Raw genomic sequence first — 12,140 nt, 5'->3', positions numbered from 1 at the left:
TTAATGGATTACTAATCAAATTAATTGTCAGCTATTTTGATCATATATTATTGGATTTTTTAAATTGAGCTTCTTAAATGTGAATGTTTTCTGGTTTCATTGCTCCATTTGACAAGGAAATCATTAAAAACTCTAAAAACATTTTTGGTTTGTGGACGAGACATTTGAGAACATCGTCATTCCCAGGTTCAGGAAACACTGATCAACAGTTTTCAACATTTCCTGACATCATATACTCGATTAATCGAGTAAATAATTTCAATATCAAAAATACTGTATCCCAGTAAATACACAGATACAAGATCTCTAACCTGTGCTGGTGTCAGAGCCTGGGTCAGTGGGGGACTTCTGTACCACAGACCGGTTTCCAAAGAAACTCCACTTCTCTCCTCCTCCTTCATTTCCTCCCATGTCTGTGCCGAGGTTTGGACTGAGATCTGGGGCGGCAAGAAAAGGCGCAGGACTCAGCTGGAACCAGCTCCTGTACTCGCGCCAAGCAAGAAAAACAATATGAGTGATGAGCCATATGGCACCTTACATAACCAACTGCCACAGTATCGAAACGGTGAGCTGTGCTGGTAAATTAACCATGATATAATGAAGAAGTTTGGTTCTGCTCATTTGAGATTTTCCTCATTTCATACCTGCGACGAGCAGCCGGTGATGCGTAGGGACTGGGGCAGGGGGTGACGTTGGGGGTGACAGAAGGGGTACAACTTGGAGTGGATTGTGCTGATGTTGGAAGCCTGTCCTCTTTGAAGTCCCCACTTGGCATTCTCAACTTCTGCACAGACAGAAAAATAAACAAACCATGAAGAAATATCACATAAATATAAAATGTACAAGATTTCAGTTTCTGTAGCGTTGGAATAAAGCAAGACCTTGCTTTACCAAGGCCTTCATATAGCCCTACCACATTTCTAACGTTGCCCAAACAGACGTGTGTTTTGCATTTTGAATCAGAGGTTTATTGTGCAAACAAAGAGGATTGACTCATCCCACACAAACACAACACATTAAGAAGACCAATAAAAAAGGAGGAGGCAGCAGAAGAGGACCCTAAAGCTGGACAATTACTCAATTCATATCTTACTAAATGAATCATCAACTACTTTGACAATCAATTTAATTGGGTTGACTGTTCTCAGATTTTTCAGCTTCTTAAATGTGAATATTTTCTTTTATGTTTGTGGACAAACTAAAAAAGACATTTGAGAACGTCATCATTTCCAGGTTTGCGAAAACACTGATCAATATTTTCTGAACCAAAGAGAAAATAATCGACAGATTATAGATGTCACTGTGTCACTGATTCTTGACACCGGGGTTGAGAGGTTGATTACTTGCACCCCGTACAAACAGCAACACACCTCCTAACATCAACATTAGACCCTCAGCAGTTTGGCACAAATAAATCAGTCAGACCAAATTGATCTTATTAGAAGAGTAAACAATCCATGACCACACAATGCAAAAGGTCATCAGTGTTTTTCCGGACCTGCAGATTATAAATGAAAAAAACAACAACATGCGTCATGGACCCACTGAGCCTATCACATGAGACCTTGTGGTGTGGGTGGGGAAAAAAGGGAGGGAAAGACAAAGGTCTGATCCGATGGTGAAAAACACTGTTACTAACAATCAAAACAAGCTGCCATTACATCAGCACCGAGTTAAAGAAGCTTTATTACTTAAAAGGTCATTACTGCAATAAGAGTATTGCTTCAAACCGACTACACCTGCAAAACCACTCAGTTCATGTGGATACAACCTGTTTTGAGTTTCCTCCTCTACTCACACAATGAATGTGCCCTTTTAGATCAGGACAACTGTAATGCCCTCAAACATACTTGCCTTAATTGTTAAATGTATTTCAGCGATGATATCTGGAAGAATGTTTCCAGTGTTGAATTTCCATTCAATGCAGCCATATTGCCATCCATGAATTGAGCATCCTTCCAAACTCATATTGGTCTTGCATACGTGGTCCTGAAGTCTGCTCAGAGCACAGGCCATTGTGCAAATGAATAACATGGCACACCCCCATGGCCTTTAATACCCAGTGAGTTGTTGATGTATCTAAGTGACCCCAGCCCTGCTGGACTTCAGTCAGAATGCACCATATCCAAGAGTCAGGACTCAATATTTGGACAGGTTAATCCAATTTCTATGTGAATATAAAAGACGAACGAACAGTGCAGTAGACAGTAAAATCAAAAACAAAAAGACACAAAATGATTCTCATGTGTACATTAGATAATTTCATGTATTACTGCATGAGACACTGGTATTATATAATAAGTCCCATTGTTACACCACAAATGCAAGGTGGAAGCAAGATAGTGTGGATCACTACTATCATCTACCCCAGTGTCATTGAAGTGGCTGGGGTTTTGCAGGGACACAACATTAGTTTAAATAGTGTGTGTGTGTGTGTGTGTGTGGGGGGGGGGGGTATAAACTTAACTCTTAAATTGTTTTTTAATTGCTTGGTTTAAGGAAAACAATGACAGGCAGAAAATAGAAGCAGTAAACACAATGGAAAACTATGGATGTTAAAAACAAAAATAAATATTCCAAGCAAAACCCACAACCATCTCAATTTGATTCAAATGATATAACTGGTTTTTAGAGAACACATAAACAACACTGCTGTGGAGCCTTTTAACAATGGCATACACTCACGTGGATCAACACGTTACACATTCAAATCAAGGCCTTCTGTAAACCTTGGTTTAAACACGTAGTCGTTGTTTGAGTTTGTCCAACCTTTCTGTCTGGTCATTCACCTCTGACCTCTGGCATCAACAAGGCATTTCCACCAAGAGAACTGTCACCTGCTGGAATTTCTCAATTTCAGACCATTCTCTGTAAACCCAAGGCCGTGCTTCTAAAATCCCAGTAGATCAGAAGTTATGAAATACTCAGAGTATATCGGACCTTCACTAAGTTCACCCTTTCCTCACATCCTATTGCTAGGTTTGAAATTCAGCAGGCCGTCTTGACCTTGTCCACACTCAATGAGTTGATATCGTATTGTTGGCTTATTGAGTGTCTACATTCATACATGAATTGAGTTGTTATTACGTGATTGGCTAATTAATTAGTTAAGTTAAACTGCGGAACAGGTGTACCTAATAAAGTGGCCGGTTAGCGTATGCTAACGTTGAGAACGAGCCATATTTCGGTTCTTCCGGTCTTCCTAAATAACAGGACATCTCCACACTGCGTCCAGAAATAACATTTTAGCATCAAGACAAACACGGAAGATGGTCCCCTCTCAATGTAGATCGGATAAAATCAACCGTAACGTTTATCACTAACGCTGCTTAGCGGTGGTGGCTAAGCTAACGGTGTCTGGACTGCCCCTGAAAGCCGCATCATTTTATTGAGCTATGTAATTAGCTAACATTATAACCGGTTACACATAATGTCACTTACTCGTGGTTGAGCTATGTGCATCACATTACTTATCATTGAACTGTAAATGATAACATCAGTCTGTTAATTAAGCTGAGGAATCCGTTTGTTTACTGTGGTCAGCTCAGAGACCAGCTATCATCGTTAGCCGTCACCGCTGAGGCCTTTCCTTCGTAAGTAAAATGAGCTTATTATACAACAAACTTGACAAACCTTTTAATTATTTGTTTTCTTTGGCGCTTGAGTCCGTTGTAATCCTTAATTTGGTCCATGGTAGCAGTTTTATAACAAGTTTGAGGGTCGCTACTTGAAGAGAACACAGACAGGACACCGTGTAAAAACAACAGCAGGCCTGCGTAACGTCTATTTGTAAGGAGCGCTGTGATTGGTCTGTTTCACAAAATAAGGGGGCTCGATTCAATCATGGGCGTTGCGTAGCAACACACTACCGGTATGGAACATTACGTAATGTTACACATTTCCCAGACATTGAAAACAAATGTAGTCTTTGTAACATGGAACCACATTAACACATTCATTCATATTGTACATGCTCACATATGACAAATCATATACTGTGCAATACTCAAACATTTAGATGAAATTAGTTGCAACAAAAAAAAACAATGTTAAAATAAAATAAAATGTTAATCTTGTATGGTAAATTTCATACATAAATGTAGGGTTAAAGGTTTATTTATACCTTTGTATATGAGCTTATCTCTATCATATTCTCTTTGTGAAGGATTAATGTTTTTGTTGTATTAATGTCATTGTTTTTTTTTTGTTTTTTTTTCCTTGGTTGGTTTCTCATTTCACTTTTCTGTTTTCTTTCTTTTCTCAATTTATTGTATGATTTTATGCTGTTTTTATTTCTGTACTATTTCCCAGTCATCCAGTACTGTGAGTATCTGTTACATACAGGGAGTAAAGTTCTGCTGTTCTGTACATTTGTTATCAATAAAGTAAAAAAAAAGAAAGAAAGAGCGATAAAAAAAGATTACGTAATTTGTTTATCAAGATTTAAGAGCATGTTCAGTCTGAACAGATTGTTATTTCAACAATGCAGAGATTTTTTTTTCTTTTGGGGTCAGCCTTTTACAGAAGATAATGTGTGTGTGATTTAAATAACAGGAATAATAGAAAGTTTAAAAATATCTTGTGGACAGATTTGGTTTACCCCTTCAAAATAATAGCAGTAAAATACTCTTAAGAATACGAATAAACATATAACACTGAGTGTGTGTGTACGCACACACGTTGGTTTCTCCATGTCACACACTGTCAGTCTTCACAGATTGCCCACAGTGTGAGTGTGAGTGTACACGTACAGTCAGCGCCCTCTTGTGTGACTTTCTATAACAGCTTTGCTAAAGCTTATGTGTATGTAGATAAAGCGTATTTGTAAATCCTACAAGTGGTTTCATTTTTAGCATTCATTCATAGCCTGAAGACGTTATTTTATTGTCAACATTTATGTCTTTTTACTGCAATTATGAAAACATCATTTTCAGAGGGTGTTTGACTCTCTAGTCTATTTGTAATCTAACAATATACACTTAGAGCTTTAAATGGTCAGGCTCCTTCATACATAACTGATCTACTGCATCTCTAATCCCCATACTTCATCAGACCTGGCTTTTTAAACAAACTTTCAGTCCATCAATGGTTTTAAATGATTGACTGTTTTGTGTATTATAGTCTATGGTATTGCTTTTATATCTGTTAAAGGTGCCATATGTAAGAATGTGGCCAAAAACGGTTACTACATTCAAATTCAAAATATCAAGGTCTTTTAGGTTGTGTTTTCTGACCTAACTGGCAACCCGTGGTCGCTCGGCAGCTGAGACTCTACTGACTGCAATGATTGGTAGACGCCGGTAGGTGGCGCCACATGCCAAAACATGATTTCAAAACAAAAACATGATTTGCAGTCAGCAAAATATTTTTTATTAATGCAAATATTTTGTCTGTACTGTTGTTGTTGGTGAGTTCAGTTTGTTATATGAATATTATTCCTCAACCTCTGTGACATATTAGGAGGATTTTATGGCCAGTTGCTTTAGATTTATTACATAATGCACCTTTAAAGGTGCTATATGCACATATCACGTTATTATACTCACTGGAACTGTCTGACAGCATGTCTCCTCAGTGGAGAGGCCTTTGCGGGGAGTATATCCCGTGTCTCTCAGCCCAGTCTTGTGCTCAAACTTCTCAAGATTCTCATGGCTTTGGTCTAAGTGAAGGTGGGAAGAGAGTGAAAAGTAAAATTATTATTATTATTTTTAATTGTTTTACAGTAATGCAGCCTTACTCCATCATAGCCCGCCCATACTTGAGCTTGTTTACTTTATATATTGACATATTCATCAACATGAAAATGCATTTTCTTCACTGTTTTGTGACTTACTTCTCAAAAGCGAGCTCATTAAAGAGGTGGCCTTAGCCTTCACCACTGGCACAGGGGACCTGGCTGGTGTTGGTGCCTCATAAGTCACCAACTTCCCACCCTTCTCTCGCTCCTGTAGCCACACAATTATATGTCAGTAGGGTTTAGATCAGTGGTGTCAAACTCAAAATGTAAGTCAAGGGTCAGATGAGGTCAAACATTATACAATTCAGAAAAAGACAAGTTTACAGATTAAATAAAAAATGGACTGGATATCAACACTGGACGACTGTTTCAAAGATATAGTTGAGTCCTCAAAAAAGACCATAAATGTAGACGAGCAATAGAGATTATGCGGTTAATAATTTATGAATGATTGTCTTTGGAAAACAGAAGTCTAGTCATGTCTGACCTGATTTCCTCTGTTGTATTCCAGGACAACAGCACACACTGCTCTTAATTTGCTGTACTCAATCATTTTTTACTAGACGTATAAAGCTAGGGCTCTGTGTTTTCAAACCACGTTTGTGTTTCATTCGTTTATGGACTAGGTCACTTGATGAGTGCTATTAAATTTCACAGTGGGCCGAATGTGACTTTGACACACATGGATTCATTGGTTAAACAATGTACCTTCAAGTGAACAGGTTTTTACATAAGCCAGAAAAAGCAAAAACATGTTTGGTTTCATATTGCCATTAGCAATGTGGGTCAGGCAGTGACAGACAGGGCAAGCACACACACACACAAACAGGGAAGCACCTCGGCTCCGTTCCTGAACTTGTGCTGTGGGATGACTGGGTTTTTCCACAAGATGTTAACAGTCATGTCCGGAGGTGGCGAATGTATGGGGGCGTCCATGAGGTCGTCGTAGCTGATGTTACGCCGAGTCATTCCAATGGGAGTCGATGAGGAACCAAAGAACGACGAACCCAACTCAAGAGCTGAAATACGAGGGGGAAAAACGTTCTGCAGCTAAAAATGTGTTCCTCATACCTGCTGTCATTCCACACTTCTCAGTATCTGTTATATAATGAATGAAAAGTCTGTTTACCTGGAAGATCTCCCCGCCTGGAGGCCATTTTGACATGGAGAGGAGGGCCACAGGTGGTTAAGAGTGGACTGACGCACACTGTGATGGTCAGCAGCTCGGCTCGACTTTGGACTCCAAACCTAATCGCCTCATCACATGATATGACACAGAGGTACAGGATGACTCGACTGACAGAAAGGTCCCTCTCCCGTTTAATCACGTTATATTAGAAGAACCAGCATGTGAGGCTCATCACCACAACACAACAATGCACTCGTGGTTTTATGAGCCAAAGCACGTTCATGGCTGAGAATTATGTACACAACATACTCTTGTATTTACTAAGCACAGTGCGTGGTGTTCTTTTTCCCACTTACTCCAAATAGAACCAGAGCTCTGGTTACATCAGCGTCATACTTAATCAGTCAGTCAGACATGTCCTCACATACCAGGCCCCTACTTCTCTACATGGCTCAGTTTTTTAAGCATGAGGAAATGAATCTGTGACTGTAGCCTGTTCCCAACTGAAGGAAATAGAAATAGAGGTGAACTTGTCCACCTCTGTTATCAGGGCTCGCTCTTATCAACGCTCACTGAAATTCACCTCCATGTCCAACATGCAGTCACCGAATCTGAATCTAAATTCTGTCTGAATTCAGAGAGTCAAACAAATTCATGTTGGTGACATTTTCTTGTGGGGACACATGCATCTGCTGATGACGTCAGCACTGGGGGGGAAGCCAGACTGAGTGACTTTGCAGAACAGAAACGGAAGTCACGTCTCAGCTAAATGGGAATAACGTCTGAAATCACACAGTGAGGTCTCCCATAATTGTCCTATAATAACCTATAAAACAGCGCGATTTCCTGCAAACCCAGTGGGTCACGTGTGAAGCTGTGTCACAAAGTATCTGTGCTCTTTAAAAATAAAAACATTCTTCAGGCGTCATTCATGAGCAGCAGTCAGTCATGCGTGAATTCACTCTTACCTCTCACTGTCAGAGATGATTTGCGCTCCTCTCTCAGGTCGAGATTATTCCACCGCCGCAGGAATGAGTCTGACTCGACAGCTGCACAGATTGCACGGAGAGTGAACCAACAAATGCTGCTGTGTTTGATCAGCGGACGTTCCATCCCGGACCTTTGGACGTGCAAAGAGTAAACATTTTTGGCAACTGACCTCACACCTACTGCAGCAGCAGCAGCAGCAGCAACTCTACTGAAAGCCCCGGGGCGGAAGTGATGATCCGAAACTTCCCAACCAGACTCTGGCTCTGGCAGAGAGTCAATGAACGCAGAGCAACAGTGATGTCGTGAAGTGCGTAATTGTGCGTAATTACGCGTAAAAGTGGGGGGAAAAAAACAGACAATTCAATCGTATTATAATCATTATTACAGGCATATTTAAAGTTGTTGTATAACAACTAATAACATTATTACACATAATTTCCTCTTTATAATAAAAAACATAATTTAAAAAATAAAAACACACAATAAAAAACGCTGTATTACCCTCTTAATATTACGCCATTTTGAATACAAAGTAAAAAAAAAAAAACCTCAAGACCATTCCTCTAAGATGTATTTCTTTTATTTACCATTTAAGAAGGGTAAGAACACGCCAGGCAATTCCCACAGAATCATGTCATTATTATTATTGCCGTTGATAAAAGGGCCCCAAAATCAAAATCAGCTTAGGGCCCAATGAAGGTTTGGACCGGCCCTGCCCTGAAGATTCAGATGTTAGCTGTGCTGGAGCTGTCAGGACTGACTGTAGTGGTTTTCTTGTTCCTAGAAATGACAAATAAGAGCAGAGCAGAAATTAGACCCATGACAACCGTGTGAGAAAGGTGTAACATTATTGCCTCATGTTCGGGTGTTCTCTGAAGACTCAGGTCTGTATGTTCTCACTCACATGATCTTAACCAGGAGTTCTTTCACCACTTTCATCTTCGGGTTCAGGCAGTAACGCAAGCCATTGTTAGCTGTGACACTGGAGAGAGGAGAAGATCAGACGAAGGGAGACAAATAAACTGATTATACAGATGAGCCATACAGTTATAGACTCATTATTATCAGAAATAATAATGGTCCCAGAATGAATCCCTGCAGAACCCCACAGAGTAGTCTGGCTTTGTTAGACTAGCAACCCTTAACTCAAACATACTGTCATTTTTTAACCATTTGTGTGTAGTATAATGGAAACTGTATTATTTGTACATCTTTTCAAGTAAAATATGATGATTAACTGTATCAAAAGCTTTTGAAAACTAACTGATATCATGAGCTGCTGTAGACATAATAGTTGCATAATTATTAGGTGCCTGCACCGCAATGCATTTAGGGCCTCAACTCTAGTAGAACTAGAGTTCAGGCCTAAATGCATTGCGGAGCAAGCATCTCTTATAATCCTTCGTGTTTTTTTCTTCTTGATATTCCTCTTCCGCCAAAAGTTTGCCGCGTAACTTGTCCCGCAGCTTTGAGAAAACCCTGACACAAGTTATATCAAAACGTGCGGTTTGATCGGGAATCGTGTGCTATGACTTAAGGGTTTCGCGTTACCATGGCGACAAAAATTGCGAAAAACCCTTAACGAGTTCCACATAGACATGAATGGGAAATGGACGGAACAAGTCGACAAAACCAAGCCTGCTTTGGAGCCTCACAGTGTCGTCATACTTTCACGTAGAAACGTGATTTTAACTTTAAACGGGTCACAAGACTTGGGACTTTTATCACCTAAGTCACGGTTTCGATACATATTACGTTTTTTCCACAATCGCAGTTTAAGTTTTGCAACAAAAAAAAATACGTTTTTACATTTTATAATGGGTGTGTATTGCGTGCGTGGGCGGTAGCTAGAGTGTACACTGTAGTGAGAAGTAGAACACTATTCACTTAAAATCTCCAAACAAACTCCTCTCCTGCCCACAATTTCCAACTTAAAAATACATTTTTTACATCGAAATGTTGCTATGGTTGTTGGCTAACCCTGTGTGTTGTTTTTATTTTCATACGACTTGCGGTTTTTCGTCAAATCACCTAATTGCGCAGAGAGTTCCGGTCAACGTCCCCATCGACTGCCATGTTAAAAATTTGGATTTGGACTTTTTGAAAAGTCAAGTTCAGGACATTTTAAAACTGTCATTACTCGGTCATTATTCTCACCCCTTTCTCACAACATTACATGTGAACGCTGCTCAGAGTCTTGTGACGCTCACAAACCAAGAATTTTAGCTCTATCATCTACCGTTCATGAGATATGACAACTTTAAAAGGGCCTGTTTTCTCTGTTGTCTGGGGTTTTCGACAGAGACACAGGTGCGTGTGTGCGTGAGGTAAGGAGGAGGAGGAGGGGGAGGGGCTTGTCAGTAAAATGTACTTCTCCACCACAAACTTTGACACTCAACTCCTCCCACAGTTTTGAGAAAACCCCCGCACATCCTATATCAAAACGTGCGGTTGGATCGGGAATAGCCGGCTATGTCTTTTCTAAGCGTTTCGAGTAACCATGGCAACAAAAATCCCAAAAAACTGTGCAATCGTTTCCACATACACATACATGGGAAACGGTCAACAGCATGATCAGGACCGTCCACTTTAGAACCTCACAGTGTCGTAATACTTTAACGTAGAGACCTCAAACTTTATATGTGAGATCAGAGACCTGTCCTGAACATGTTTGCAGAAGGTGACCTCACAACAGGAAATGGAACGCACGGAACAGGAAGTTAAATGTAACTTTGCCATACATTGGCCGATCTGCACGAAACATCATATTTGAGACAAGGGACCCGTCCTGAACATGTTTAGGGACACGCCCTTGACCCAACAGGAAGTCGGCCCATTTTAAGTGCCCACATATTTACCAGCAAAGGTCCTGCACGCGACAACACATGCCGGAAGCTGCAGGCACCATCGAAAATTACGCTGGCGGAATTTTCTAGTTGCACATTGTTATATAATGTTTCTTACACAATCTCCACTTTGTTACAGAATATGGTTGCCGGGTAGATCTGGATGTCCTTTACATTATTTCTATTAATGGCATTCCTGACGCGCCGACACTGACAGCTCTGCATTGATTGGTTGACTGTAGAGGAAAACAAGGTGGAAAGAATTTTTTTTTTTTAAATTATTATAATCCATTTGATTCAAAATTATGACGTGAAAAGAGATAAAAAACACACACAATGAAACAACTTACCCTGTGCTTTGGAGATGCAGATCAGAGCAGCCAGGAGCAGAAACACTTTGATGATGCCGGACATTTTTGGTTTCCTCTTTGATCAAGATGACACCGGTTGCTGCAAAACAAACTAGGTGTTTGTGGGTAAGAGGAAAGAAAGAAGCTCTGCTCAGGTCAGTGAAGTGTGTTGACAGGAGAACTGTGGAGGTAAAGAGGCCGATGGATCACTGTTTAGCTGCTGTGACCGAGAACATTTTTTAATTGGGAACTGAAACTTCTGAAACCCATAGGAGGAAGAAAAGAAGCTTACTCAGTCCATTGTACATCTAGCTGTTACTAATAGTTAGATAGAAATATGATTTCGTAAACTACGTATCATTTATATGTTAGTTATATTCATTGGGACTATTTTATAGCATTTAGTGTTTATTATTGTTAAAAAAAGAAAACAAATTTAAGTTCACCTGGATTGACCTTGTAATGACCACTTCTGAAGTTTTTCTCTTCCACCACACTCTTAGAAGTAAGAGTTCCAAAAGGGTCCTTCTAAAAGGGCTGAGGTTCTACCTGGAACCATTTCCCTTTCCCAAAGAACCTTTATCAAAAGGTTCTACCTGGAGCCAAAAAGGGTTCTCCTATGAGGACAAGCCGGAGAACCTTTTATCACTTTCATTTCTAAAACTGCATAGATCCACCATATCTCTACAACCTGTACACTTTAAGTTGTACATTTCTGTGATTGTGGTACCATGGAGAAGAAGATCCAGGTTTGTGACCAGTTTGGAACAATGGCCTTTCTTCATGGAGTTGTGTGTTTGTTTTCTCAGTGGTCTCCACTTTCCTCAGTGGTCTCCACTTTCCTCCCACAGTCCAAAAACATATAGATTTAGGGTATTAGGCAAATTGGACACTCTGAATTGACCGTAGGTGTGAGGCCCTGTGATGGACTGGCCATCTGTCCAGTGTGTACGCCGCCTTTTGCCCTTTGTCAGCTGTGATTGGCTAAAGTACATAGGACAGGGTAATTTTAAGGCCATGAACACCAAATGTTTTTTTATTTATGATTATTTTAAACACATTTCCAATCATATTTATGGGTAGTATAT

At 40.1% G+C, this 12,140-nt stretch overlaps 2 protein-coding genes across 2 annotated transcripts in view; both read right to left on the bottom strand.

The window, feature by feature from the left end:
* The window catches only part of LOC310928700 (glutamine--fructose-6-phosphate aminotransferase [isomerizing] 2-like), a 41,959-nt gene extending 33,890 nt beyond the window's left edge, over positions 1 to 8,069 (bottom strand). Inside the window, exons 1-7 of the mRNA XM_083891340.1 lie at positions 7,835 to 8,069; positions 6,867 to 6,993; positions 6,575 to 6,756; positions 5,834 to 5,945; positions 5,547 to 5,659; positions 645 to 784; positions 312 to 481 (exon numbers count right to left, since the gene is read on the bottom strand). Coding sequence (XP_083747466.1) covers positions 312 to 481; positions 645 to 784; positions 5,547 to 5,659; positions 5,834 to 5,945; positions 6,575 to 6,756; positions 6,867 to 6,894 — 745 coding nt within the window. The 5' untranslated portion in view covers positions 6,895 to 6,993; positions 7,835 to 8,069. The remainder of the gene's footprint in view (positions 1 to 311; positions 482 to 644; positions 785 to 5,546; positions 5,660 to 5,833; positions 5,946 to 6,574; positions 6,757 to 6,866; positions 6,994 to 7,834) is intronic.
* A 496-nt stretch (positions 8,070 to 8,565) lies between these two features.
* LOC310928136 (stromal cell-derived factor 1-like) lies at positions 8,566 to 11,116 on the bottom strand (the record flags this gene model as incomplete). Its single annotated transcript, XM_083890623.1, has 4 exons — positions 8,566 to 8,636; positions 8,761 to 8,838; positions 10,821 to 10,938; positions 11,053 to 11,116. The coding sequence occupies 4 exons, from the start codon at positions 11,114 to 11,116 to the stop codon at positions 8,582 to 8,584; spliced, it is 315 nt and encodes a 104-aa protein (XP_083746749.1). The 3' UTR covers positions 8,566 to 8,581.
* Between the last annotated feature and the right edge of the window lie 1,024 nt (positions 11,117 to 12,140).

Source organism: Microchirus variegatus (assembly GCF_963457635.1).
Source record: "Microchirus variegatus genome assembly, chromosome: 6".
Taxonomy (NCBI): domain Eukaryota; kingdom Metazoa; phylum Chordata; class Actinopteri; order Pleuronectiformes; family Soleidae; genus Microchirus; species Microchirus variegatus.
The sequence above is the reverse complement of the archived record's forward strand: the minus strand, read 5'-3'. Positions and strand labels throughout refer to the sequence as shown.